General features: G+C 34.8%; 1 protein-coding gene across 4 annotated transcripts in view; it reads right to left on the reverse strand.

The window, feature by feature from the left end:
- Positions 1-25,487, reverse strand: part of atp9b (ATPase phospholipid transporting 9B) — a 148,607-nt gene that overhangs the window by 96,217 nt on the left and 26,903 nt on the right. For all 4 annotated transcript variants that reach the window (XM_015357693.2, XM_006635853.3, XM_015357691.2 and 1 more), the window contains 4 exons: positions 21,627-21,740; positions 19,157-19,265; positions 16,438-16,496; positions 15,248-15,299 (listed from right to left, as the gene is read on the reverse strand). In XM_015357693.2, coding sequence (XP_015213179.1) covers positions 15,248-15,299; positions 16,438-16,496; positions 19,157-19,265; positions 21,627-21,740 — 334 coding nt within the window. The remainder of the gene's footprint in view (positions 1-15,247; positions 15,300-16,437; positions 16,497-19,156; positions 19,266-21,626; positions 21,741-25,487) is intronic.

Below are 25,487 nucleotides of genomic sequence, written 5' to 3' on the forward strand. Positions count from 1 at the left end.
TCTCGTGACATCTTATTTGCAATAATAGGACCTTTGCTACTCCAAAAGGAAAATAATCCTCCAAAATCATATTTTTTGTTTCTCAACTTCAAGTGGACAGTTTCTTAAAGCGACAATTGAGCATATGTGCATCTCAATACCATTGTTATGCCTGTGAGTATGCACTGTATAAAAAAGGGCATGGACCTCTTTTTATTTATTGATTTTCAAATATCTGAGAGTCAATCACTCCATTCTTCAGTTCAGAACCAAAGATGGATTTAATTTATTACAGTGCGGTGGCAGCATATTTACAGCTTTATGTTTTTTGTATATTCACCATGCTACTAGCATATACAGCATGGTGCTGACCTTTCAGGAAATACCCTAAATATTGACTCTCAGTAAGGTCAGCTATAACACTGGGTTCAAAAAAGCTGCAAATGTCTCTACAAACTGCAGTTTGTTATATTCAATACTGGCATACTAATAAACAGCCAAACTTAAAAAGAAAAAGAATCAAAGGAACATGAATTGTCCACAGCCTCTCTCTCACCAGGGAAGGCTTGCAGATTACTGCTTTACTGACACTCATCTTCCTTTGACAGGCCTCATTCTCAACAAGGTCAAATGCAATTTCCCTGGGTCGCTTGAGAGAAAACAAGAAAAACAACAAACAAATAATAAAAAAGGCTTTACGAAAAGGCTTCTACCAGCTTTCTTGCATTTATGTTGTGTATGGATTCCAAAATGCTATTAGTGTCTTGGTGACACAATGTTATTTAATTTCCAGTCAAAACCTTTTCACAGCTTCCTCGCCTGGGCTTTGCATGTGTGTTAGAACAGCTATTCTGTCTCTTCCATTTTCACAGTCCTTCAGCACTACCACTCATACAGCACCATTTCAGCTAGGTAACAGGTATGAATTAGGGATATCATACAATATACAGTACAACTGCTGATCTGATGTGCCAAGGAATTTTTAAGAGTCTTGAAGAAAACAGGGAGATGGAACAGACCTTCTAGTGCAAAGGTAGTCAAGCCTTTTACTAAAGGTTCAGCATCAAGGAATCAAACAAGTTCATCTGAGTTTATACAGCTTAGTTAAATGATGCGTGCAAGAGGGCCTCATGGAAAGAGTTACTGACTCTGCCATTATTCACTGATGGCCACTTGACTCATGGCTATACCAGGGTCAGTGCACAGGCTGGAAAAGCAAAAGGTGTGCTGAAGTTTCAACCACTGTATTACACAGAATTCTCTACTTTATTTCTCTTATTGTCTTCCAACCCTGATATTCTATCTAAAAATTCACTATGTTAAAGTACATACAGTATGGTGTACAGCTACTTCAAAGCCCTGTAATGGATATTCATTAAGCCTGTAAATGTTTCCTAATTTTTCTTTCCTCATTTTTCTCAAACAAAACATGTCACTATACACTTTTCTTCAAAACCCATGTGTTTCTTGAAAAACTTTTCAAAATCTCTCCAATTTCAGCTAAATTGTCACAAAAAGTAAATTGATAAACAAAATATTTTAGTTTTTTTAAGACATGGGTTGTGGCAAATAAAGAAAACCTTTGCTTTTGTAGTATACGAATAACAGCCGAAAATTAGGGCATATAATAAAGTCTGTGAAAATATAATATGTTTATATCATATTTTTTTAATATTTAAAATATATATTTTTTTCTATAAAGATATTCATCAAGTTCTACAAATTGCCTTTATTCTTCGATTCATAGTGATGTCTCCAGTCCTTTTATAGGATGCCTGAGGAAGAGAAGATAAGGTTCATGAACCCGCCCACACCTTCATGAGATTTAGGCTCTGCAGTAGGATTAGCACCAGATAGAGGAGTCCACCGATGTCAAAGCAAGCTTGCTGGAGTCCAGGAGGTCACAGGGGTCACTGTTTCGTTGGGACCCGAGACAGCTCTGGCCAACGAATCACAGCTCGCCTCCCTGTACTGCTGAACCAAGGGCATGCCAGTGCTCAGAGAATCCTGGTCCGAGTCAGGAAGAGACATAACCATTTCTTGAGCTAGCGACATCAGGCTCTTTAACTTATACGATTATCCAATATAAGAAAACAATGGATATGACAAAATTAGAATAAAAGTATTGTTAGATATTGCAACATTTCAATCGGAGAGTGTTGACAGATTTCAAGTAACAAAAACAACCGGGTTTGCTAGCAAACTGGCACATGTCCAAAAGTTGTACATGAAAAACAGAAAGTATATAGAAACAAATCATAATCCTGGAGTCGTTCAATGTAAAATTTATCTTTACTGCTTATTATTCAATAATAACATATATCTGTGTGATATTGGCCACTGCACCCAAAAACTGGCATAACACAGAGGGTGTCTGACTTCAGCTGGCTTTAATGTAGGTCCGTAGACCATGAGTGTTACTGTTACTCTCAATAAACATGACCATTTCAAACTAAAATCTTGTGCAAACTGTATAATGCAAATATTACATTCAGAGCAACTTTAAACTTCATATAGTTTCATTGCAGCTGGCCTTGGCAGAAAATGAACTTCAGAGAAGTATGTTCTCTTTCCATTTACTGCTCATGTCCAAACAAATGCTGAAAAAAATACTGTTTTGTTTATTTAAACAAAAATAGCATGAAGAACTTTAACAAAAACATTTTACTTTGTGAACGCCATGCAGTGCTTTTAGTGCAGATTAGTGCCTACGTTTTTGTTTGTAAAGGGTGGCAAAACACTGAAGCTGAAATCTGCAGTGTACCTGCAGTTTCACCCCGTTATCTGATCACGTCAGCCTTTATTAAAATATACGACACCCTCAGTGCATAAGTGTTGCCCACTGACAAGTCATTTACACTGGAGACCGATACAATCCATTCTTCCATCAAATAAAAAACACTCTTAATTGTAACACAAAACACAATATGATAAGTGGAGATGAGCAGATGTTAGAAAATGTTCTATTATGATTGGAGTACAATGTTTACTCAGTATATTTCTGGCAGGTGTACCAGTCTTAAAACATGTAATCAGTTTAAAAATGTAATCACAGTTGTTAAGCTCTCTCTTAATTAAAGCATAGAAGTCTGTTAATTGCGAAGGATTTCTGCTTAGCATCTTTTTTTTCTTTGGCTCTTGTCCTGGTCCTGAAGCAGTTATTTCATGTAATGACGTAACTGTTTAGAAAGACTTTCTCTGGCCTTGTCCTTGCTCTTTATATGTATATATGGCTTTTCTTAACTATGTGTTTACATGATTTGGGAAAAAAACCTCAGCCATAAAAAAGCACTGCAGACGCACTGCAGAATGTTTAAAATAGGATTAGGGGAAACTGATGAATATGTTAAAGTATCAGGTGATCATGCACATTCTCGCCATCTTGAACACCATTTACTTGAGCATGACTGATAGCTAGTTTGAGAAATGTTTAAAAAAAACATAACATAGAACATAATATTATTCACGTATGCTCAATGTTCCATATACGTAAAGGTATTACTTGGGTAAAAACAATGTCCTTTTTCCACAACCCACTTCCAAATTAAAATACCTCATTAAGCATGACACAATTTTTTTACATCTAAAAGTGAAGTGGTAAAGCAGGAAAAACACAGTTGCATTTAGTGTAAAAGTGTCAGATTAATAAAAGTGGAAACAGATTAATGTTGAAGACCATATCACATGTAAAATCGAACATATTATGAACTCATAATGTTCAGTATTTAAGCACAAACTGCATTGCGATGTACAGTAAAAGAATGATGATGGAGAAATATCACTGAGACTCAACTTGCTTGGCTACTGTTTTAACAATGCAAGTTATACTTTTTCTTTGCCCTAATTACCAAAAACTTCATGATCTGGTATAACATGTTGCCATTTCTTTCAACAAAGGTTAACAGAAATATTGAAAACAAAAAGGACCTCATAATAAGCCATTTTAACCACCCAGGTATACAGAAGTTACTTAAACCTAAAGCATAATGTTAAACACATAAAATGTTGCACTGAAGAAAACACTCCCAAAGCATGAGCTAATTATGTATTCCGAGACTGAATGTTTGATATCAACTTTTTCAAAATATCAAAAAGAAGATTCATTTTGAATACTGGAAATTGGTTTTGATCACTTCTTTCCATTTGTAAAACTGAAACTTTCAGCCTGACAATCTGCAGTTAGATTATGTAAATACCACTGACAAACAAGAGTGTGAAAGGTTGGATAATCATGTCATGCACAAAGAGAGAAGCAGGACCACTTTAGCACCCAACACACATACATTCCCTCATTATACAGCTTCTCTAGAAAAAAAGGCAATGATGAGCAGACATAATGCTTTATGAGATAACCTCCTGATGAGTATCATTAGAATATATTTATAGAGGAGATGGTCATCTACACACAGAATGAACTCCACTAGAGTTCTCCCACAGACAGTGTAGTGTGTTTCCTTCTTTTAAAGTTTCACCTGGTTTAAAAACTCTACTCTCTAAAACTATTTTATAACCAGGAAATCCAAAACTCAGGCCAGTAGCAGCAAGGTCTGAAAGGACATGATTTAAGAGCCGTGCTGTACACATGGTACTGCACATTATACAGAGAAGTGTAACACTGCTTTAATAAAGTTTTCTTGCATTTTACTTTTTCATCAGCAGGAACACCTCCTGCACAGCAAGCATTTAGAGGTTTCAGAATTACTTAGTAAGCAAAGTATTTAATCTTTCTTTTTGTGTGATAAAGCACAATTAAAATTTATTTAAGGTGAGTGAATGGAACCTTAAAAAGCAAGCATTTGCGATTGTGTTTACAAAGTACAAATTCCGATCAATGTTTGAAATTTCATGCTTGAAAGCCTAACTGCGATGCAAACAGAGAACTAATTGTAAGAAATGAATTCTTGAGAGAACCTCATCAGGAATGTCCAGGGAGAAGAACCTTTTATCCCTAAACAGCAGGTTTCTTTTCTTGGTTATCTTTATCTCACCCAAAAAGAGAGGAAACTGTGATTTTGGACACCTGGGGCAAAGTGAAAGAACAATAGTAGTAATAATAATATAGAGATGATCCGAAGTTAACAATGACAAATAGTAAAATATTATTCAGTCATCAAATACATTGCTTAACCCGAAAGATCACCATTTTAAAAATTAAAAGACTTAGTTTTTAACCAAATGCATATTAAAAAAATCCTTCACAGTCTACAGTATAAATGCTTTAGAAAAGTACAAGTAACAAAATAGAAACTCTAAACTGTATCTAAATATCAGTGCTTTATAGCAATCCGTAGTTAGCTGAGGAGTTGTGGATTTCTGAAATAACAAAGATACAGTATCTTTGACTACCTTTGAAAGAAAACTGTAAATATACTGTGGTTATGGAGCTACCAGAGAGAATATTCATATTTTTAAATATATAAATCTTTGTTCCAAATACAACAGTTTGTGTGCGTCTTTTGCATCTATTCTTATTCGATCAAGTGGGGTCAGAGTAAGAGTGCAGTAAGAGTTTAGCACAGCACATTCATTTCAAATTCCCTGCAATGCAATTTGAGTAAAATTAAGTTTCTTACCAGTCAAAAAGAAACTGTTTTAAAGGATTCCATACAATGTTTACAAAATGACATCATTATCCACTTCATTCCACTGTTTATTATTACTATTAACATTATTTCTGAAATTCATCACTGTAAAGGCCACAGACAGTGACTTCAACCGAGCACCCAGACATCTCCCCTGTAATTCAGACAAATCAAGGACTGTTGCCTTCTCATTCTTATTCATGCTAATGTCTGCACAGGATAAATCTTAGCCAGTAATTAAGAACCATTTATTTAAGCTTGCTTGTTAAATTAAGAGCCTGTCGTTAAAGCTTTAAGAACCAATTTGATTAAAGCCATCCCCCAATATTACTGTTGGAAATCTGAACCAAACCAAAAACCCATAGTTTATGTTCAGATAATAAAAACTGTCTAAAAGAAACCACAAGATTATTTTTAATATTCAAAAAAAGGGTGGCATTTTTTAATATTTAATAAAATAATCAGAATTAAATCACAAGGAACACTAAAAAATATTCTAAGTATTTAGTATTAAGTATTAAATGTAATTTAATAGCGGAACTTATTTTAAACAACAATGACAGTCTTCAGATACTATTTTTAGAGACTGCATATCTCTTAATTTACAGAAAACAAATAACTGCATATTACTTTTTTAAACCGCTGAGAAAAGATGAGTACAAAATGATTCTTCTCAGTGTGTTCATAATCCAAGTTGAAGTTTAAACTCATATTGTTAATTGTCACTTTGATTACCTACTGAGAACTGTGCATTATTAGACATCTAAATGTTGATTACAAAGATGGTAGGTGAGGAAACAAATCAAAGTTGCACAACGCTCTGAAGATAATAGGGAAAATGTGATCTACAAAGTTAGCACTACTGTACTTCTCTGCCTCTTTTCCTGATCTTATGCACTGGTTTTAAAATCCAATTTGCACGACAAGAGAAAGAAACGGAAAAAATCATCAAGATTGCTCACAAAAGAGAAGAAAATGTCAAACAAAAAATAAGCAGATCACCCCTTTGACATAACAGAAATTATAATTGAGAAGATTTTAAAATAAAATGGAAAAAAAATGCATCAAGCACTAAACAAGAAGAAAATACTTCTCTACGGCAGAGAGACTTTGAGAAGGAGGAGAAAATTAAGAAGAGGATTGGATGTCAAGAGGAAGGCTGACAAGCTGCCAGCAAGTACATTTTGTTTGGGTGCCCAAGTCGGGATGAATTTGGTGTCACAATCAAAGTACCTGGACCCTGGTGTAAGTAAAGTCTAGCAGAACCCCATATTTTATTCATTAATGCCTGTATATTTAGCAGCTTGCAGAGCTAACAACCTGAAAGGACATGGTTGAGAGAGAAGCACCTGAAACCATATCTGACCTGAAGGCAGCATTTTCACACTGTGCTCCTTGCAGCGAGCCCGTGCCTGCACCCACTCCTTTGCCCAGTAATTGTGTTTCCATCGAGTGCATTCTAAATTAATGACGCTTTCATCTGCAGTGTTTCGAAATCACATGTCACTGCCATAAGAGAAGAGTTCCCATTAAAGCAAATTTGACCCCCACCATTATACAGACTTGCTATTGGATATCCTGGCCACAGAGCCCAAAATGTGTTTGCTTAAGATTGTGTGTAGATTTTGTTGAACCCACAGTTATGCCACACCGCCAACTTGGCATCATTCTTTTTTCCTGGAAATAACAGTACTTGCTTTTCATTCAAAAACCATCCAAAACAAGGACAAATCCTTAAAGAAAACACCTTCAGCATTTTCAGTAACATGCACTGCAGTCCTTTTTGGATAATATAATGACATATTCTAGTATTAGCAAAAGAATACATGTAAAAATACAGTTTTTACATTAAATTAATCTCATCTTATATAACTGTCACAAACCTTTTCTTGTGTAAAAAGGTGGAATCTCTTTTTTGTAATTTACAAAACATATTACTCTACTTTTAAGCTTTCTTATATGTGCATTCCTCCAGACATCACTGGAATGAATTAACTATTAGAATCCTATGCAGAGAATGTTAACACTGTTGTATTGAAGATTTATTAAAAAACATTTTTTTTATTACTAGATAAATGTAATACTTTATTATTGAAGCCTGCTTAAAATCTATGAGCATGAATTAAAATCTGAATGTCCTGGTGTAAAAAAACAGAGGTTAAGAAAAAATGAGTGTCACATGCGGAATAGGTAGGACACAGACACAGGTCTTTTCTGTGACAGAAAGCGGAGAGAGAAATACATAAATCTTCTTTAACAATCTATTTTCCATCATACTTATTCACTGGGGGCACCTCAAAGTGGTCTTTACCCTTTCTGTCAATGGGTGCCCTCATCCATCAATTTCATAGAGAATTATACCAGGGATCAATGTAGTTCAAGACCAGAAAGCATTCAGAGGGCTCTTGTAAACGCTTCACTAGGTTCTCCTATCATTCACTTCATACAGAGCTCACATCAGGAGAGGCGTTTGTTAGACGCCTGTCCTCGTAATGCAGCCGTCTGCTCACACACACACCTCCCTCAGTTCAAAAAACATTTACCATTTACCACAATGTTTTATTATTCTTGAAAATGGAAAACTCTGAGTAGTTTACTGAATCTGAAATTCCAACAGCGCATTTTAAGGCACTGCGGCAACATAATGCTTAACGAGAGCAACTTGTAATTAATTTACGCAGAGTAATGAAATCCTGTGCGCGAATGGAATACAAAGAAAGTCAGGTCCACAGGTTCTGGCTTCAGCTTGTTTATCAAAACTTAGCAAATAAAGTGTCTCACTGTCCTGAGCGAACAGGCACAACCAGCAACATTCACATACCAACAAATACATTATATTTAGGGAGTGCTGAAAAAAAACTGTTCAACAGTTCAGATCACAATATCTTTCACATATAACAGCAAATTACATCACAAGTTGCCAAAAGTATTAATTTACCACCAAAGAAAAAAATATTTTTTAAGCCGAGACAAAAACATTTAAAAAAACATAAAAACATACACTATTCTAAATAAAAATAAAAAGCAACATTGGTTCCAGATTGCATAAACCAAAGTCAATGAGGTCTCACTGCAGGAATTAAGAATAAATACAAGGAAATATTTCTTATTAATCATTTTTAAAATTCCTGTTTTTATTTTTAATTTTCAAGGTGTCATATTTCCAGTTTCGATAAAACAACAGCCAAAGACCACACCATCTCAAAGAAACCAATTCTGAATGCAAAACTAATGACCAAAGTAAGAAAAGGTACATATCTTTGTTTTTGAAGCCAGTTTCCTTTTCAGAATAGATCTTGGGTGATTTAAAAAAAACAATCGAACATCCCACTTCACAGGCTTTTTGCAGACTTCTTGAGCTGTGGGAAAAATGCTTGTGTGCTTTCTGCCAATTGGTAAAGAAATACTCAAATACACTGTGGTAGTCCAACTCTCAAGAAAGCATTTATTCCAAAAACTGCAATAATATAATGGCCAAATACACAGGTGTGTTTGTAAAAATATGTAAATTGAGATAGTGTGGTCAGAGTTTAAATTCAAGCATCATGTGTGCTTAAAGGCCATAATACAAGTTACATTGATATAAATACTACACACAGAAAAAAAACTCAGGATTTTGTCACTTCTGAAATTGTACAGCAAACAGAGTATCACCTTATAAATATCTCACTGGAATAATTGTGCTGATGTGAACATACTTCCCTTAAACAACTGTATGCATGTGAAGACTATAAGTCCAACAGTTAAACTTTTGCCTGGAGGTTTCAAGTTCAAGTCCTATTTCTGCCACACACCCGTTATGTTAAGGGATAAGCAAGTTACTTTAAGCTCGTTAAGCTTCAACCCACAAAAATACATTAACAGAAAACCTAAGGAATAAAACTATAATTTCTGCATACAGTAAATACAATGTTAACATACAACACATTAACCTAAAAACTGGAAACTATACTTTACGTAAGCCACTGGTTTCATACTAATATTTCTGTTCCAGCTTAAAATGTAACAGAGGATGTATTTAACCTCCATTTCATTTCAGTAACATCCAAGAAACACTGTCTCTATGCACAGCACTTAGAATCTAACATAAACAGTATGAGAGAGTACATAAAAAATTTGAGAGCAACAAGCTACAGTCAATCAGCAGCTGGTTTCTTTCAAATGAGGAGCAGAGTAGTGCATACTACGTGTGTTACAATGGCTTCAAGAGAGGGATGTAAAAACCATGTCAACTATTCATCAATAATTACATTTCACATGGAAGAACACTGCAGAAAGAGGTTACCATTCTACACAGAGACTGAGATTAGCAGATACTGATATAACAGTAGCTTAACAGCTTTAGAAGAACAACAACCAAAAGGAGGGCAGTGATAGAGGTCCGAAGATGACTTCTCTTAACCAGATCACATCATTCCAGATTCCATTAAAGTATCAGGTACAACACAGTCAAAACTGTTATTTTTGTTTTATATTCAATCAATTTGTATATGATATCAAAGATTAATATGAATGAAAAAGGACAATATGTTGTTTTTGGATAATTCCATGCATGCTTTTGATCATCTTGGAACTAAAACATACTTTGTGTTAAACCCAGTGAATTCAAGTGACTACCACATTAACTTACTAAATACAGTGTAACACAGTATCCCAGTCATAGTGTAAAAGTCAGTATCTGGTAGCATACCCTAATGAAGCAATTATTGCATGAAGTCTGCTACCCATGAAGCTCATCTGACTGTTTGTGTTTTGAGATGCTTTGCTGCAGCCACTGAGTCCTTGCCTATTCTTGGAAAGCTCTGATTTTATTTTTTTTTTTCATCATGCAAAATGCTTACAAAATTGGATTTAAATCGGACTTGGCCAGTCTAAGATTTTCCACTACCTAAATAAGCAGGATATTTCCAGATGCTCCAGAAAATGCCTTCTGCTTGAGAAACATACAATATAGCAATTGCTAGCAATTTATAATTCATAAAACTGAGTGAGTTGGTTCTAAAGGGTGTCATGTGTGTCCAAGCCATGACATTACCACTCCATGCCTCAGAAGTTGCTTGATAAAAAATGAGTCAGGATCATTTTCATTTTTCAATATTCAATTTGATATAATATCAATATTATATAATATTATGTTATATCACTCAAATATTGTTCAAAATTACATTTTTACATTGCTTTTAATTAGGTTTATTTTCAATTAATTTATTATTAAGTCTTCTGTACTTAAATATCATTTTAGAAAGACTATGAATCTGGACAAATCAAGAGCTTATCAGCCTAATCACAACCACTACCACAAGAGGAAAGGTGGAAGGAAACTAAAGTACCTGGATAAAGAACAGACAAACCCAACACAGAAAGTACTCCACTCTGGAATCGAACACTTGCACATGGAGCTCCTGTGAAGAAGCAACTCTAACTGAAAGGTCACTGTGATATCCCTAAATCACCACATAGAATTATTAAAATAGAATTATTTAAAAAAACTTTTTTGATTTCACCTATTCATTTTTATTTCTAGGGGATTCTGTTCTGGTTTTTTAAAGTTGAAGCTTTTAAGCTATTTTTTATAGCTCAGTTCATGGAGCAGCATCAAAACTTCATACATAGTATACATGCACACAAACAAATAAGTCTGCAAAATAATCATAAAAATAAAATAATTTCATTACAACTAGTAGTTAAGGGTCCTGTAATACAACATTACCGATTTCAAAAACTTAAAGTATGATGAATGTAAAGGTTACACTATCTTAGCTTCACTACATGGTCAGATGCATTCCTTAAAGTCAGCATTTAATTTGCAGCTGCCTAATGTAAATTAAGTACGCATAATTATGCCCATCTTCTCGCTCAAGCATTGTTTCCAATGAATTTTTTACTAAGGCGACCATTAGCTACAACTAATGCCAGTTAAGCCTCAGCAAAACTGAATTATTAAATCTGTCTGCCTATATCCTGTTACAGCCTACTTATGAATACTTGATTTTATTTTGTATAATTGACAAGGGGTGTCAGGAGCGGATCGCTTTGATGGCAATAGACTTTAAGATCAGCTGACATATTTGTCACAAAAGACAAGCCATGCCAAGTGAATTAATTGAAGGGTCATTGTCAGAAGGTTCACGTGAACCTATCATAAACTGTTAATAAAGTACTGTGTAATATTAGTAGCCAGCATGCTAGGTATAACAACGCTGAAATATTAGTATACACATCAACAAAAGACAGAATACATTGACTTTGGAGACATAATACCAGATCATTTACCAGCATCTTAATTTTTTAAGCCTTTATATAAGAGCCGAAATGACAGTGATGTGTGCAGTTTTCATGGTGAGCGCAAGATAAAATGGTTGTAGTGTGAAAGGCTACATCTGCATCACAGCCAGGTTTAGCCTCTGCATCAGGACAACTTCTTAAACAAACAAATAATACAATGCAAACATTTCGGGCATAAAGACATCAACCAGAATCCTGCTAGAAGGCATATTGGCATTTATAAGAGATTGATGAAAATTACTTCCAAAGCATTTATTTCTCCTAATACCACTGAAAGAAGAGTGTGCACTCAAGAGATATTTGATCTGAATTAGGAAACTGATGAAGCAATTGATTAATTGGAATTTAAGCCATCAGTCACTAGAGCCATCAGCAGCATCATTTACATTCTAAACAATCAGCTGATGGGCCAATAGGACACCAAGTATTAATACACAGTCAATATGATACCACTGAACTCATCACAATTCCTTATTGACAAGCACAATGACGCTTTTAATCCAGGCTTGATCAAATTGCATATATTTCGGGATTTCCACACTGATTCAATACGTCTTATGAATTTTTAATCTTGGGGAATGCATTACAGATTTCTCCCTTTATTTCTTTTTAACAAAGCGTAACAAAGGCCAGACCATTTCAGCTTGTACGATTTGAACCATGCTGGTCATGCAAAACAACTGCCTTTGCTTACAACTGGTTTGCTTGGATATATAATGTTTTTCCAGTTCTATGCATCTTCAAAACCGAAGGAGAGTTCTTTTTTTATTCTTTACATATTATTTTTATTATTTCCAAACACACTCAGATGCTACAAAGTGCAGACAGTAGTAAGCCTTATTAGAAAACTGACTTTGGGACCAAGGTCCCAAATCTCTACTTGCTGTGGGTCAGGCAGGCTTTGCTGCATCAGGTTAAACTAGGACATTTAACCCTTTCAGAACAAAGCCTTACACATGATCCAAGAAAAAAGGCAAATGTAAGCAGGGAAGCAGTATAAAGTAATCAAACTGTGAATTATCCACAGGTCTGGAGACCTGATCTGTGATATATCAATTTTTCATGTTTTATAGCCTCAGATTCGCTCCATGTAGCGTATCTTACAAGTTGACAATATGCCAATAGTGCACTCTCTCAGCTGACATGACGAGAAGTCAGTCTCCATTTCTATGCTGTAAATGCTGCATAAGGTGATTAATCTCATATTACCTTCATCTCCTCAGGCTTTGGCAATATGGCACCCACACACAGACCGCCTGGGAGGAAGGGGTACCCAAAAGAGCCACAGAAGTGACAAGCTGAAGATAATGACCATCCAAAGACGTAAGTAGTAAACAGTAAATATATATAAAGGATATTAACAAACATTGACACAGATCATGATGGTCATAGTGCCATATAAGCACTATATGTCTGCACTCCATGTCAATTCCAAAATCTGGAATTAAAATGACAACCGACTGTGAATCTTTTTATGAAACCTCAGATAACGGCACCTTCCAGGTAATGATAACACAACTGTGCTTAATTATGATTCATATTAGCTAGTCACTATTTTTCTGAGATTCTCATTGCATAATCCCTTATGTCTCAGCACACTCTCACCGGCACAAGATTTGCTTGATGAGGAGCCCAGTCATTGAAAAAATTCAACCTCTTTATAATTGCATGACAAAGTGTAATGTAGTTTGTCTGCTTTACCATATAGGAACGAAACTTTGACTACAGTTACAAGAAGGACGTTATTACTGCATCAAGCAGATCACATTATCTGTGGCATTTCATAACCTCCTTATTATGTACCCTAAAGTTAATAATTCATTACCTTTGTCAAATCAAACAGATGGATAATTTTCAATACAGTAGTGCCCTTCTCCCCAATTCTCCTTTGTAAAGTTCAAATCAGACATTGTGATATTTCCTGAAGTACTCTGTTAATTCAATATCTATTGTGCGGTTTTCAGTTCACAGCAACATCCGCAATATACCGAAGCAATACAATTCTGTGGCTTGAGACGGGTGTCAAAACATTTCTAGCCCGAGTTAAATCAAACTCTGAAACTAGGATAGAAAACTGGTTTGGGGAAAAAATGATTAAGGAAGTTTGAACACATTGTTGGCAGTCTTACAAACCCTAAAGATAAACTTTATCCGACTGTACGTGCAAAACTTCACTCAAGCCATTTGTTATTCTCTTAAGTATTACGTTTTCAAAGTTTCTTAGTTTCCAGACAGGTAGGTTTGAGAGTAAGATTTTCCTTGTGTAGATAGTGGCTGTGGGAAAGAGGAAAGTTGAATCCGGTTTTAAGGTTTTGTGAAAGAGGGACTGCTGGTAAATCTAATGTTATAAGCAATTTTGTTGTGGTACATGGCAGTTAAGAGAACTTAAGTACTTATGGAAAATTCTAATATATCTAATAGGTTTTAGAAATATTGATCTTGGGGTCTTTCTCCAACCAAGGGGAAAAAGAAAGAAAGCAAGAGATAGAATGGTGTTTTCGTGGTTATCTTTAAGCTTGCACTTTTCTCACACTGATAAAAAAGTGTTTCTTCTGTTAGAAACAGCTGCTGCCAAAACACATAGGATTCCTGTGCATAGGCTTCTTATTTATTGCGACCTGAGAGTTACATCACTGCTAACAGTGGCATTCTCTGGAACCAGCTTGTAACAAAGTATTTTTTTTTGTATGGCTTCATAATTGGGATCATCACATTTATATAAGCGAAAAAGGTTGCATCCACATATGTTGTACATCAGGTAGGGATGAGAGTAAAGGAACATTTGGGTTTAGTTTTAAATCATAAGGATAACTCCTCCTGAAGCTGGTCTTGTGGACTATACTGTAAAAAAAATGTAGAGACACTTCTCAGTGTGTACGTTTTACAAATTTTAGATTGAACATAAAATTGGGAGATTGAAACTTCCTGATTTCTAAGTGAAAAGGAAAACTTCAGGAACAAACTTTCCTGCATGACTCCCACTGGCTCAGAGACAGCTCTATATATTCAGAGAAAAACATCCCAGCTCCATACAATTACACTAATTAATTATCATTAACATGGTGGACTATTTACAAGTTAATGTGTTTTGGACTCCAAACCTGTTTGTGATTTTCTTTAACAGGAAAACAAAATACAGCAGAGGTATTTAAAGTATCCGGGTCCAGGGATTGGAGAGAAAACACTGAGCAGTAATGGCTGAGAAATCCAATGAATTTCAGTAGTATAACAAGAGGTTAGAAATAAAAAAACATTTATGAGAAATGCTTTAACTGCCGTGCATGTTTTAGCAATTTCTTGTTAATTCTGTTACTGAGAGTGTAAGGGAGTGTAACTGACATTGCCCACCACTAGTCTGTAATGAGGTTTCTTCATAGATGACTAAGTGTACTGGGCCTTACCATTTCTCTCTGATGTCCTCAGGAAAATCATGTCAGCTGGAATTCTCTGGTTCTGAAATAAAATGAGTTTTGAAAAATTGTAACACAAATTTACAAAACAGCTGCCACCACAACATCTGAATGTTCAGCTGACGCACACAAAAGCCCAAATCTGTGACTTCTGGTAACAGACCACTTTAGAGGAGCTATCAGAAACTAGATAACTACCACTATGCAAGTGGATCATCGGCTTTAAACATGATCATATTCAAGCTGCCAACTAAGTCTGGTATAAATCCATTACACTGGAGTCTCAGGTTACTTGTATCATGCCAACAAACTTGCTTTCGTACAACATCAACAAGTGACAGAAACCAGAAGGAAGAAAAAAAGAACTTGCTTCAAACGAAAGACAAAATAATTCGATCAAAATAAAAATGTTTATTAATATATGGTTGTAGTCTTTACATCCAGTCTAAGAGTGAGATTATCACTTTCATCATGCTGTATGTTCTACATTATGAAAAAGTTTATCTAGACTATTACTTTATATAGATGATTACTTTCAGTTTTAACTGGGCACTTCAAGGACAAAGCAATTAATTCACCACAATACTTTAAAGTCTGCTTCAGATTGGCACACCATATGACACAAATTATATGTGAGTAGAAAATCAGCACCAGTGTTGTGCTGGGCCTAAGATTTTCAAAACAAGAACTCATTATTCTTTTATTATTAATAAGAATAAGAATTTTATAATACCTAAAAAAATATATTTGAGCACCCGCACTTTTACTTTTCTTGGTCAGTTTCATGGAGTTCACACAGTTCAGCAACAACCTGTTTCCTACAATTATTACCTTCCCTTATTTTTCTTATTGGGATCTATGAAGCTTAAATTATTTAAACTATTCCAGAAGATAATGAAGACTCACGTTATTCAATTTACTCAAAATCTATGACAAAAGACTGAAAACTTGCTTACAGCTCTTAGCTCTGACGATTTCTGTCAGAATTGACAGATGATTCCAACTGGTCACCACCTTCTTGTGGCGACTGCAGTGACTGTTTGCAATTGTTGACTGATCCCCTCTAGAATGGCAGGTATGTTTTTAACTGACCCAGTCAACATAACTGGCTTGATGGCGAATAACAAGCACCACCTTTACAATAATTAAGCCCAAACAAGAGAGAGAAAAAACTTAATTACCTTTTCAACGATTATGAGGTCTCCGACTTGTATGTCAGAGCTCTTAACTTGAACTTTACCTAGAAGACATCAATACTGACATCAGTGACATTTTCAATGACAAATGATAAAAGAATCTCACAGTTTTAAATATTGAAACTGTAGTTTAAAATTCCATGCAAAGCAAATTCATCAAAAGCATAAATATAGAGGTTTTTGAGTTTCATCGTTCAAAAAAGTGAAAAGTGATTATGGTCTTTAGTTTGTGAAAAGGACCCTAAAGCCCACACAACAGTCCTATGCTTTTTCTTTCACCTCATCTTTCTCTCAGAGATTGATTGCATTCTCCCATGCAAATGTAATACTCCTCCATTATGATCCCTGGTCTGGGACCCAGAACAAATCAGAGACACACCAGGTCACTGTCAATTATATCCATTTAATACCCACTTATGTCTGCTACAAATCAGTTCCCAGTGAAGATTACATCTTGCTTTTGGGGTCAGAGATATCACACTGGAGACCCAGAGAATGCTTTCTTTAGTAATCTCAGGAATATAGGCTGGAAAAATGTGAAGTTCAATCCTATTAACACACGTTGTAGGCTGTATTTCTTTCCAGGTTTTCGGATGTCTCCATAAAGCTGGCCAGTTAAAAGTTTATTTTAACAAATAACAAACAGTTCAGATTTTTTTATGATGGAGAACATTAAGTTTATACTGTGGTCATTGCTCTGTGAGTCAATGTTGTTCAGTTGCACAAAGAAAAGAAAGACCAGCCTGCAAGGGAAAAATACTCTCACATGAGGATTTATTTTCACGTTGCATATACACTGTGAGGCCAACGTGCAGCACGCCTTCAGTTTACGTCATGTTCCCCCTTTTTAAAACGAAATGCAGATGCTGTCAAATTTAAGACAACTAGTCTAGCAGTACAGTATGTGTAAGTTCACTGCCCAACAGAATGTGCTGATGAACAGAAGTAGCAACATACTACTACTTCTACTATTAACTCTGGCTTACAGGTGGACCAAAGGAAATGTTTATCCTCATCAAAGTAAAGCAAGTAACATGTTTTGGGCACTGTCACACTGCAAACATGGTCTTCTTACCACATCGACTGACAGTATTTACGTTAAAAGGGAAAAGATAATAAAAAAGCTCCTGACTTGTTTTAATGTAACACTGATGGATCGTGCACTCCACTGTAGCAGAACTGTCGAACACATTTTTTTTTTTATTTCTTATTCCAACAAGTGTACTGAGTGGATGTGTGTTCATTTAAATCTCTAAGAGACCTTTTTAAACTGTTTTAAAAATGATTTATTTTTTATTTTTTGTGGGGTTGTGACACAGGGACTTAGAATATACAATAGGGATATATTCTGATGTTTCAGAAAATTCCACTAACATCCTTTAACATGAGGCTGAATACCAGGTCGTGTTTTTAACTGCTGTAGATCTGAGATTATCCTTATGAGTATATAACTTTGCTGCGAAAGTGACACTCTACCAGTTATCTGCTTTATGATCACAAGGCAAACAAGAGGATATGAGAGAAAGAGTCCTGTTACTAAACAAGGTGCTGCTGAGATTTTCTGTTTTATGCTTTATTCTATGACAAATTGAAAAATATACATATACAGATAGAAATATATACATATACAGATAGAAAAAAAAAGAAAAACAATCTTTACCACACTTTTCTTTCTATACAGATGAAGATGGACTTTGATATGAAACACCTTGCAACACCATTTAAACATTGTGCACATCACAAAATCTGTTGCCTCTTTTCCCATCTTATTGGCAATACTGAGGTAAGAAATGCATTTTATGGTGTTCCTGTTTAATCATATAGAACATTATCCAAGAAATATTTAGTGGTCTTCATTTTAGAAGAAAATGATTATGCAGAAAGATCCCAACAAATATCAGCTGTTATTTTTTTACCTTTCAATTCATTTTTTTACAATTATTTTACTTTTCTCACAAGTCTGTCTTCTGTCCTGCTCTTTGACTTTGCCCTAGAATTTTGGTTTGTAAGCTTAACACATTTAATCACAGTGAAACAAAATCTAGTTTTTAAAAACTCTTGTGCATAAGGCACTTTTGTGCTATACAGATCAAATACATTTGAGGTCAATATAGTTCTGACATTTAAGGTGCTTGCAGATTTAGGAAAAGAACAAAATGTAATTTATAATTTTCCAAAACCTATTTTTTTTTATTCACATACAAATATAGCAAAGTGATTTAAAATTATTTAGGCTCATCAGTTTTATTGTTATTACAGATGAAAAGCAAAAAAAAACTTCATAGTTTTATCACTTTAATGATTATCAGGAAAATTATTTTTTCTCTCCAGCCTTGTAAAACTATGTTAACAAAGTTGTGACAAGTACAGGCAATATGACTGAGAGTAATTTCTACTAGTTGTATTGAATTGCATGTCTCTGAAACATTAAACCATTTTGTAACAGGGTACTGCCACTTAAGATAGCCAGATAGACATGCTGATAGACAGTTTAATATATATATTGCTGAGATATCCAGGCCACTCACCGGAAAATAAAGAAAAACTCAATCTCATTGATGTAAGAGCTTCCCTGGTGTATTTTTAAATGTGCACAAACTCATTTAGACAAAACACGACTTTGACTGTCATTATTTTTTTGTTTTCTATTTTTAGACCCGATCAGATAGCACCAGATAAAAGTGTAAGCATTACGTTTTCCAACCTCGTACTGTGAGCTTGCTGTACAACTGGGAGTTCATCTCCTTGTCCCTCCGACAGCGGCGTACCTCGTCCACAGCCTCACGCACCATAGTGACTGCCAGGACAAAGCCCTGCAGGACAGAGCACCACAAGGATGCACAGCAAAGAGCATTACAAAGTTATAAACATTGTCATTTTTTGTGTTTCAGATTTGCTATACAAGAACCTGTTAAAGTCAGCACGTTGTTTTAAATTCTGGATGACATCATATAAGACCATGCCTGAGGAGGCCAAATGTTTTATAGATATCTTTAAAAAAATGCATACACAATTAGGTAGCAAAGGTTGACCATAATTAACCTGTTTTAGCAAGAAAGTAACTGCTAGAGGCAATTCTTAATAAGTCCTAAAACCCATATTAGTCTCTTCACTTCATCTACAACAACTCTTGTTAGCAGGTATCGCAGGTGCTTTAAAAAAAACGTATATTACAGAACTCTCTCGCATCTGGCTTACCAACGGCCCAGCTGTGGTTAAAGTCTTTTTAGGGATGTTGAACGTTTGGAAGAAACCACATTCAAATGCAACAGAGCTTGCAGAGATAATCCAGTGGTATCAACAGCACAGGCGCTTTCAGTGGCCATAAAAATACATTCCTGTTGCATCTTTGTGAGAGATGTGTCATTATAAATAGTTCTGAAGAACAAACATGCCTTTTCAAAAACTGTAAATTAAAGCAAGATGTAATGCTACTGCTGTGCTCAGGGAATGACTATTTTATTGCTTTTGCTTCGTTTTAAAGGTTGAAAATGGGTAGTCTACAAATGCATAGTTTTCTTAATAGAGAATCGTATACTCCAGAAACTAGCACACAAATTACACATACACCCATTAAAAAAGGAAGGAAAACAATATAACTACTTTGTCCAAAACCTTTCTTAAAAGGCTTCCAATCATGTGTTTCTTGGCTGGTGTCAAGGGACATGCTCAAGTAATGTTGTTTTTACTGACGCAGGAGCAGAAAAAACACCTCTTTTCTTGTTTCTTTTTATTTCTGCGTCACTTTGATCTGTGAGCAAAGTTCGAAGAGAGGTGCTTTCAGAACTTTACAGCACAAAATGACATTAAACACGCATGCTAGTAAGATAAATATTTGCAAGCCATGAGAACAAAATTTTAGATGTACTTAATAGAATCTCAAAAACCTTACTGCACAACAGAAACTAAACTCAAAAAATAAATATCGATAATTTCATTCCAAACACAACTAAAGGCTTAGGAAATGAGCCATAAAAATATTTAAACTGTCAAAGTTGGCAGTATTTGGTCATCAAGAAAAGTGTTTGTTTTTTTAAGAAAATATTTCACCATTAGTCTTCTTCCTCTGTTGTGGCAGAAGTGCATATGGCGGCAGTACAAAATATGGGTTGTTACATTTACACATCTAATTAAACAAGGGCCCAACAATTTTTAAATCAAAAAGATGAAATGTAATTGAAAACTTCAACATAATTAATACTTGTAAGCCAAGGCCTTGGAAAATTACACATCTGAAAACTCTTCCCAGCAGGGTACATGAGATTTATAAATCCTACTGTTTTAATAACGGTAATTATATTTAAAGAATTTTTACATGGACCTGAAAAGGTTTATGAATGTTTTATGTACACTGACAACCTTATTTTCTATGGTGTTACCCTTTTTTTGTAAACGGATCTGAAACTTTTTTGCAACAGTATGAAATTCCTACATAAACAAATCAATACAGATCCAAAAAAATATCACAGGCATAATTAAGGAATAATTAAATACAAAAGTAATGACAGACTATAAAATACCCATCTATAGTCAAATGTAAAATATCAACTGCCTTTTCTACATACCAATTATTACACAAGGTCAACAACAGCTAGGCAAAGTTAATAGTGTTTGTCAGTGGACTGAGGTGTGCTGTCTAATCCCAAATGAAAAAGGTCAGTGAAATATGTATTCCCAATGATTTATTTATGACACTGAAATGTGATCACTTTCTTAACAAAAAAGCCTGACTGATTAGCCATTTTCATCTCTGAAAAACTAAAATATATATTTTTTAATTTGGTTAACTTCAAAGTCAGCAGTGTTCAAAATTAACAACTTAGTACAGATTCTATCAAAAATAAAGATTTTATCTTGCGTCAAACGGACTGACACAAGACAACTGTTATGTAATTGATACCCCAGCTGTCATGGGAATTATGGATTTTCTTGGGTGATGTCTAAGATAAAAACACAGCTGACATTCAGGAAAGGGGGGATGTCGAGCAACCGAAACAGAAAGATTAAAAGGGATGCAAAACACGAATGAATGAATGAATGCCCCGAGTACACGGAGTGATTCACACAGCCGCCTCTACAAACAGGACTGGTATCCAATGAGTCTGTCTGGAGAAAGAGCAAATTGCCAACACACACATACATAGCATATCTAAAGCAATCTGATGTGCATTTACCAAAGGTGCCCAATAAGTGTAAAGGTATCCGATTTTCAGCGATGGCACAAACTGTGAACAGGACACCACCAGGAAATACAGATTCAGGAATAGCTTGAACTGCTGGTACAATACCTAAATGAAAAATAGACATAGAAAAACAATTAATTAATACAGTGAACATGTACACAGATACAGCATCCTTCTAGAGTAACATGAACAGTTCCAAACCAGACAGCTGACATATATCTAGTTGTGATTAAGCAGAAGCATGTTACACATTAAAGTGGAAAAAGATCCATTAGTGTTTGTTACTTCCTGCGTGAGCAGCAGGTAATGCATTAACCTGATTAGGACAGAACCAGTTTTTAAATTACAGCCTCATCCAACCTCTCATTGAGAGTGGGCTGTAGAAGTGAGAATTACAGGTGCTGATCAAGGAGTTTAATCCTTTATTTAACCAGATATGTCAATTGAGAACAATTTCTCATTTACAATTAATTTGGGAACTTGATTAACTTTAATTTGCAATTACATTCCCACAGATGTTCCACAGAGTGTGTGTGCAAATGCTACAAGACCCCCAAGAAAAGAATAAGTATATGCAATACAGTTATATTTTTAAAGTCTGGAACTGGAAGCTTAACACTGAAGATAAAAGAAGATACGATAAAGAAGAAAAGCTAAGAAGATAAGAAAAGAAGATAAGTTAAAACTGGAAGATAAACCTTGATATCACGTAGGCTTCTCAAAACTGTGGATTATTCCCTAATTCTGAGCAGATGATTCAGTGTTGTTCAGCATTCATTTCTTGCTCTTTAGAGAAAAACGAAAATCTGAATGCTTCTGGAACAGCGAGTCACAATTGTGCTGGACCTTTTTTTTACTCTGCTTTTCCTTTACAGAGTATCTATTTCTGCTAAAGTACGAAATGATTCAGTCAGTTTGAAATAAATCCAAAAGTTTGCACTAGCCCCTGTGAAGCAGACAATGCAGACTATTAGATTGCTTATGACTTCATCATTAGTCACTATGGAAGTGCTGACAAGTGCTGCTATCTAACTGGATATTTCTGCATTTAAGTCACTTTGTGCGCGTCACTTGCAATCTGCATTTTGAAACACAGTCTTTAGTGCTTTAATGTTAAGTGATTGATCAGCCTTTGCTCATCATTCCTTTTTCTCCTCAGAACCTTCTCACTATATTGAAGTGTCTGTGTTGTTGGTATCCATAATGTTGTTTCTTTTCAAACTTCCATAGTGATCAGTTTCCCAGTTGAAGATAGCTCAACCTTCTATCAGGTGACTGATTGTAGACACCAGTTTGATACACATAATGTCAGCGTGGGAGGAAACTGAAAGCTCACGAGGTCACTTTTCCACATCTTGCATTTAACAAAGTACCAGGCACAACTGCATTTTTTCTGTTTCATTTCTTAGCAACAAATTCAATTCACATTAGATCTTTTCATAATGTTAGATATTTTAACACTTTTCTTTCAGTCAATCTAATTTGATTAAAAAAAGATCTGCTGGATTAGTAAGTGAATAAACCATACGTCCGGCCTCCATATTCATTGCAAAAACCCCTTTGATAACTTTACTAGAACAATAGAGCTCAGTTAAGGATCACTGACATTGTGACCTTTCACTTTGATGTGTGGCAGTCTAACAGCAGCTCACCAAAGGTTAAAGATTTTCCCTGGCTGGAGATAATAGTGTTCAACAGAAATAAAATAAAATAGCATAATCCAAAAATGTGACTACTATTAAAAAAGTAAAGTCCTCAACCAGCGACACAGCAAAAGAGTGGTAACTGACCAAGCAGGAATTCTGTAAAATATCTTACACCTGTCTTGGAAGGAGAAAGCACAGGATAATGAATACCTGTTGTATCCTTATATTTTTGCAGTGCTTTTCTAACACATTATGAACGGATCCTAAACCAATATTTACAAAACAGGAAAAAATTGTGTTGTTTTAATTTTGTTTCATTGTTACATTCAGATCTATGACTTCACAAAAGGCAAGGACTATGGTATAAAATGAAGCCTTGCTGGTATGTTTTGTATTACAGTTCCAGCTTGCTAGTATGTATACTGTATAAATAAACTACAAACTTTCAACTTGTAAGACTTGCTAGAATGAGTAAATATTAAAAAAATAGAGGGGAAGCATATCAAAAAAGTGCATTTAAAACAATTCTGAACATTTAACAAATTAGGTACTGAATGTGTTTTTTGGTAACATGGTACATCTTTTTTGTGACAGTGTGCCCTACAGCAGTGATATCTGTTGGAAAATAGTAGATGTTTTCTCCCATGAGGCTAGTTTAAGTATCAGGAAGAAGTATATATTATTCCTTATATATATCAGAAATATATATATATTATATATATATATTCCTAATGCAAGAAATCGTATATGGCTAATAAAGTGATCTTATCTTATTACAAATTAGTAAGAGGTAGAAAGTATACATGAAATGCCTTTGCACACAATTAGAAAAATCACAATGTCTGTGTGACTACAAACAAATGATATTGCTAACAATATAAATAAAATATTCTGAAAAGAACATTTTTTAACAATGTAGCCACAACAACAGAATATCAAAGCACTAGGAACACATAATACAATTCAATGTATTAATGTCCAATGGCAAAAGAAACACAACTGAACAGTAAGAAAAGTATGTTGTATTGGAACAAACACATCAGGATATCTATGAAGTACTGGGATGTACTAAAGTTACGTTATACAACCACAAAAGCAATAAGCAACAGGCTTTCTTTCATGACAGGTCTAGATTGAGTACTGCAGTTATATCAATTATAATCTGAGTAGAAAGCCTATACCACAGCAGTGATGTTAAGGGGCTGCAATCAATGACACTGTATAGTTAATGAACTTTGTGACCTTTAGGAAAATGTACACTACTTAACCAATCTCTGTGTGTTTAATAATTTAAACTAAGGGAGAAAACACAGGCTTGGTTCAATAAAGATGAGAATATTTATCTGTCTGAATGACAGTTGACATTTTATTGCACTGACAAAAGATCAGTCTCTTAATTATGCAGCCATTAGTTTTTGTGCGTTTTAATAAAGAGGCATAATAGATCTCAAGCATTTGCCCGGTATTAGACTAATGGGGAAAATCAATGCCCAATATGAAGTCAGCATGATTCGTTAAATTAAAACCTGAAGGGAAGAGTGCCAACAGCACGGTATAATTCTGCAGTTATGATGAGCAATTTGGCTACAAAAGAACAGGATAGAGTGTAAAAACAGCTTGGTGATTATAATACAGAATGAATAAGAAATGCTCAATCAGATCATAAATACATATTTCATCCAGATAAACACATCAGGCATTACAAGACATGTCAATTTCTTATCTAGTTTGGAAATAACCTCCACTGATCAAGTACTGTTGCTAGAGGTATTGTGCAGACACAAATAGTTGTGAGCAAAATTATAGGCTCAGCTCACCACTTCATCCATGTTTTAATTTCAGTTAAGACAGAAAGCACATCCAGATTCATAATTAACTGTTTTACATAGTTGCATTAAAGTTGTGTTTTACATGCAGCATTTCATTAAATTAAATGGTTTAAAATGTGTCTTAGAATAAAATGTATCTGTATTTTTTTAAATTATCAAGAATAACGTATCAAGTCCGTGGTGCTGTATCTTTATAAACAGATATTTGTGTAAAAATAGTAACTCCTGTCCATTACAGTATATTTTCCAAACACAATGTGGAATTATAACAAAGCAGAACATTGTTTTTTGATATTTTGATATTACCCTATACAAGAATGATTCATAAAAAATATCACTGCATTATTTCCTGCAAAACAACTATTTTAAAGCTAATA

Source organism: Lepisosteus oculatus, chromosome 10 (genome assembly GCF_040954835.1).
Source record: "Lepisosteus oculatus isolate fLepOcu1 chromosome 10, fLepOcu1.hap2, whole genome shotgun sequence".
NCBI lineage: Eukaryota > Metazoa > Chordata > Actinopteri > Semionotiformes > Lepisosteidae > Lepisosteus > Lepisosteus oculatus.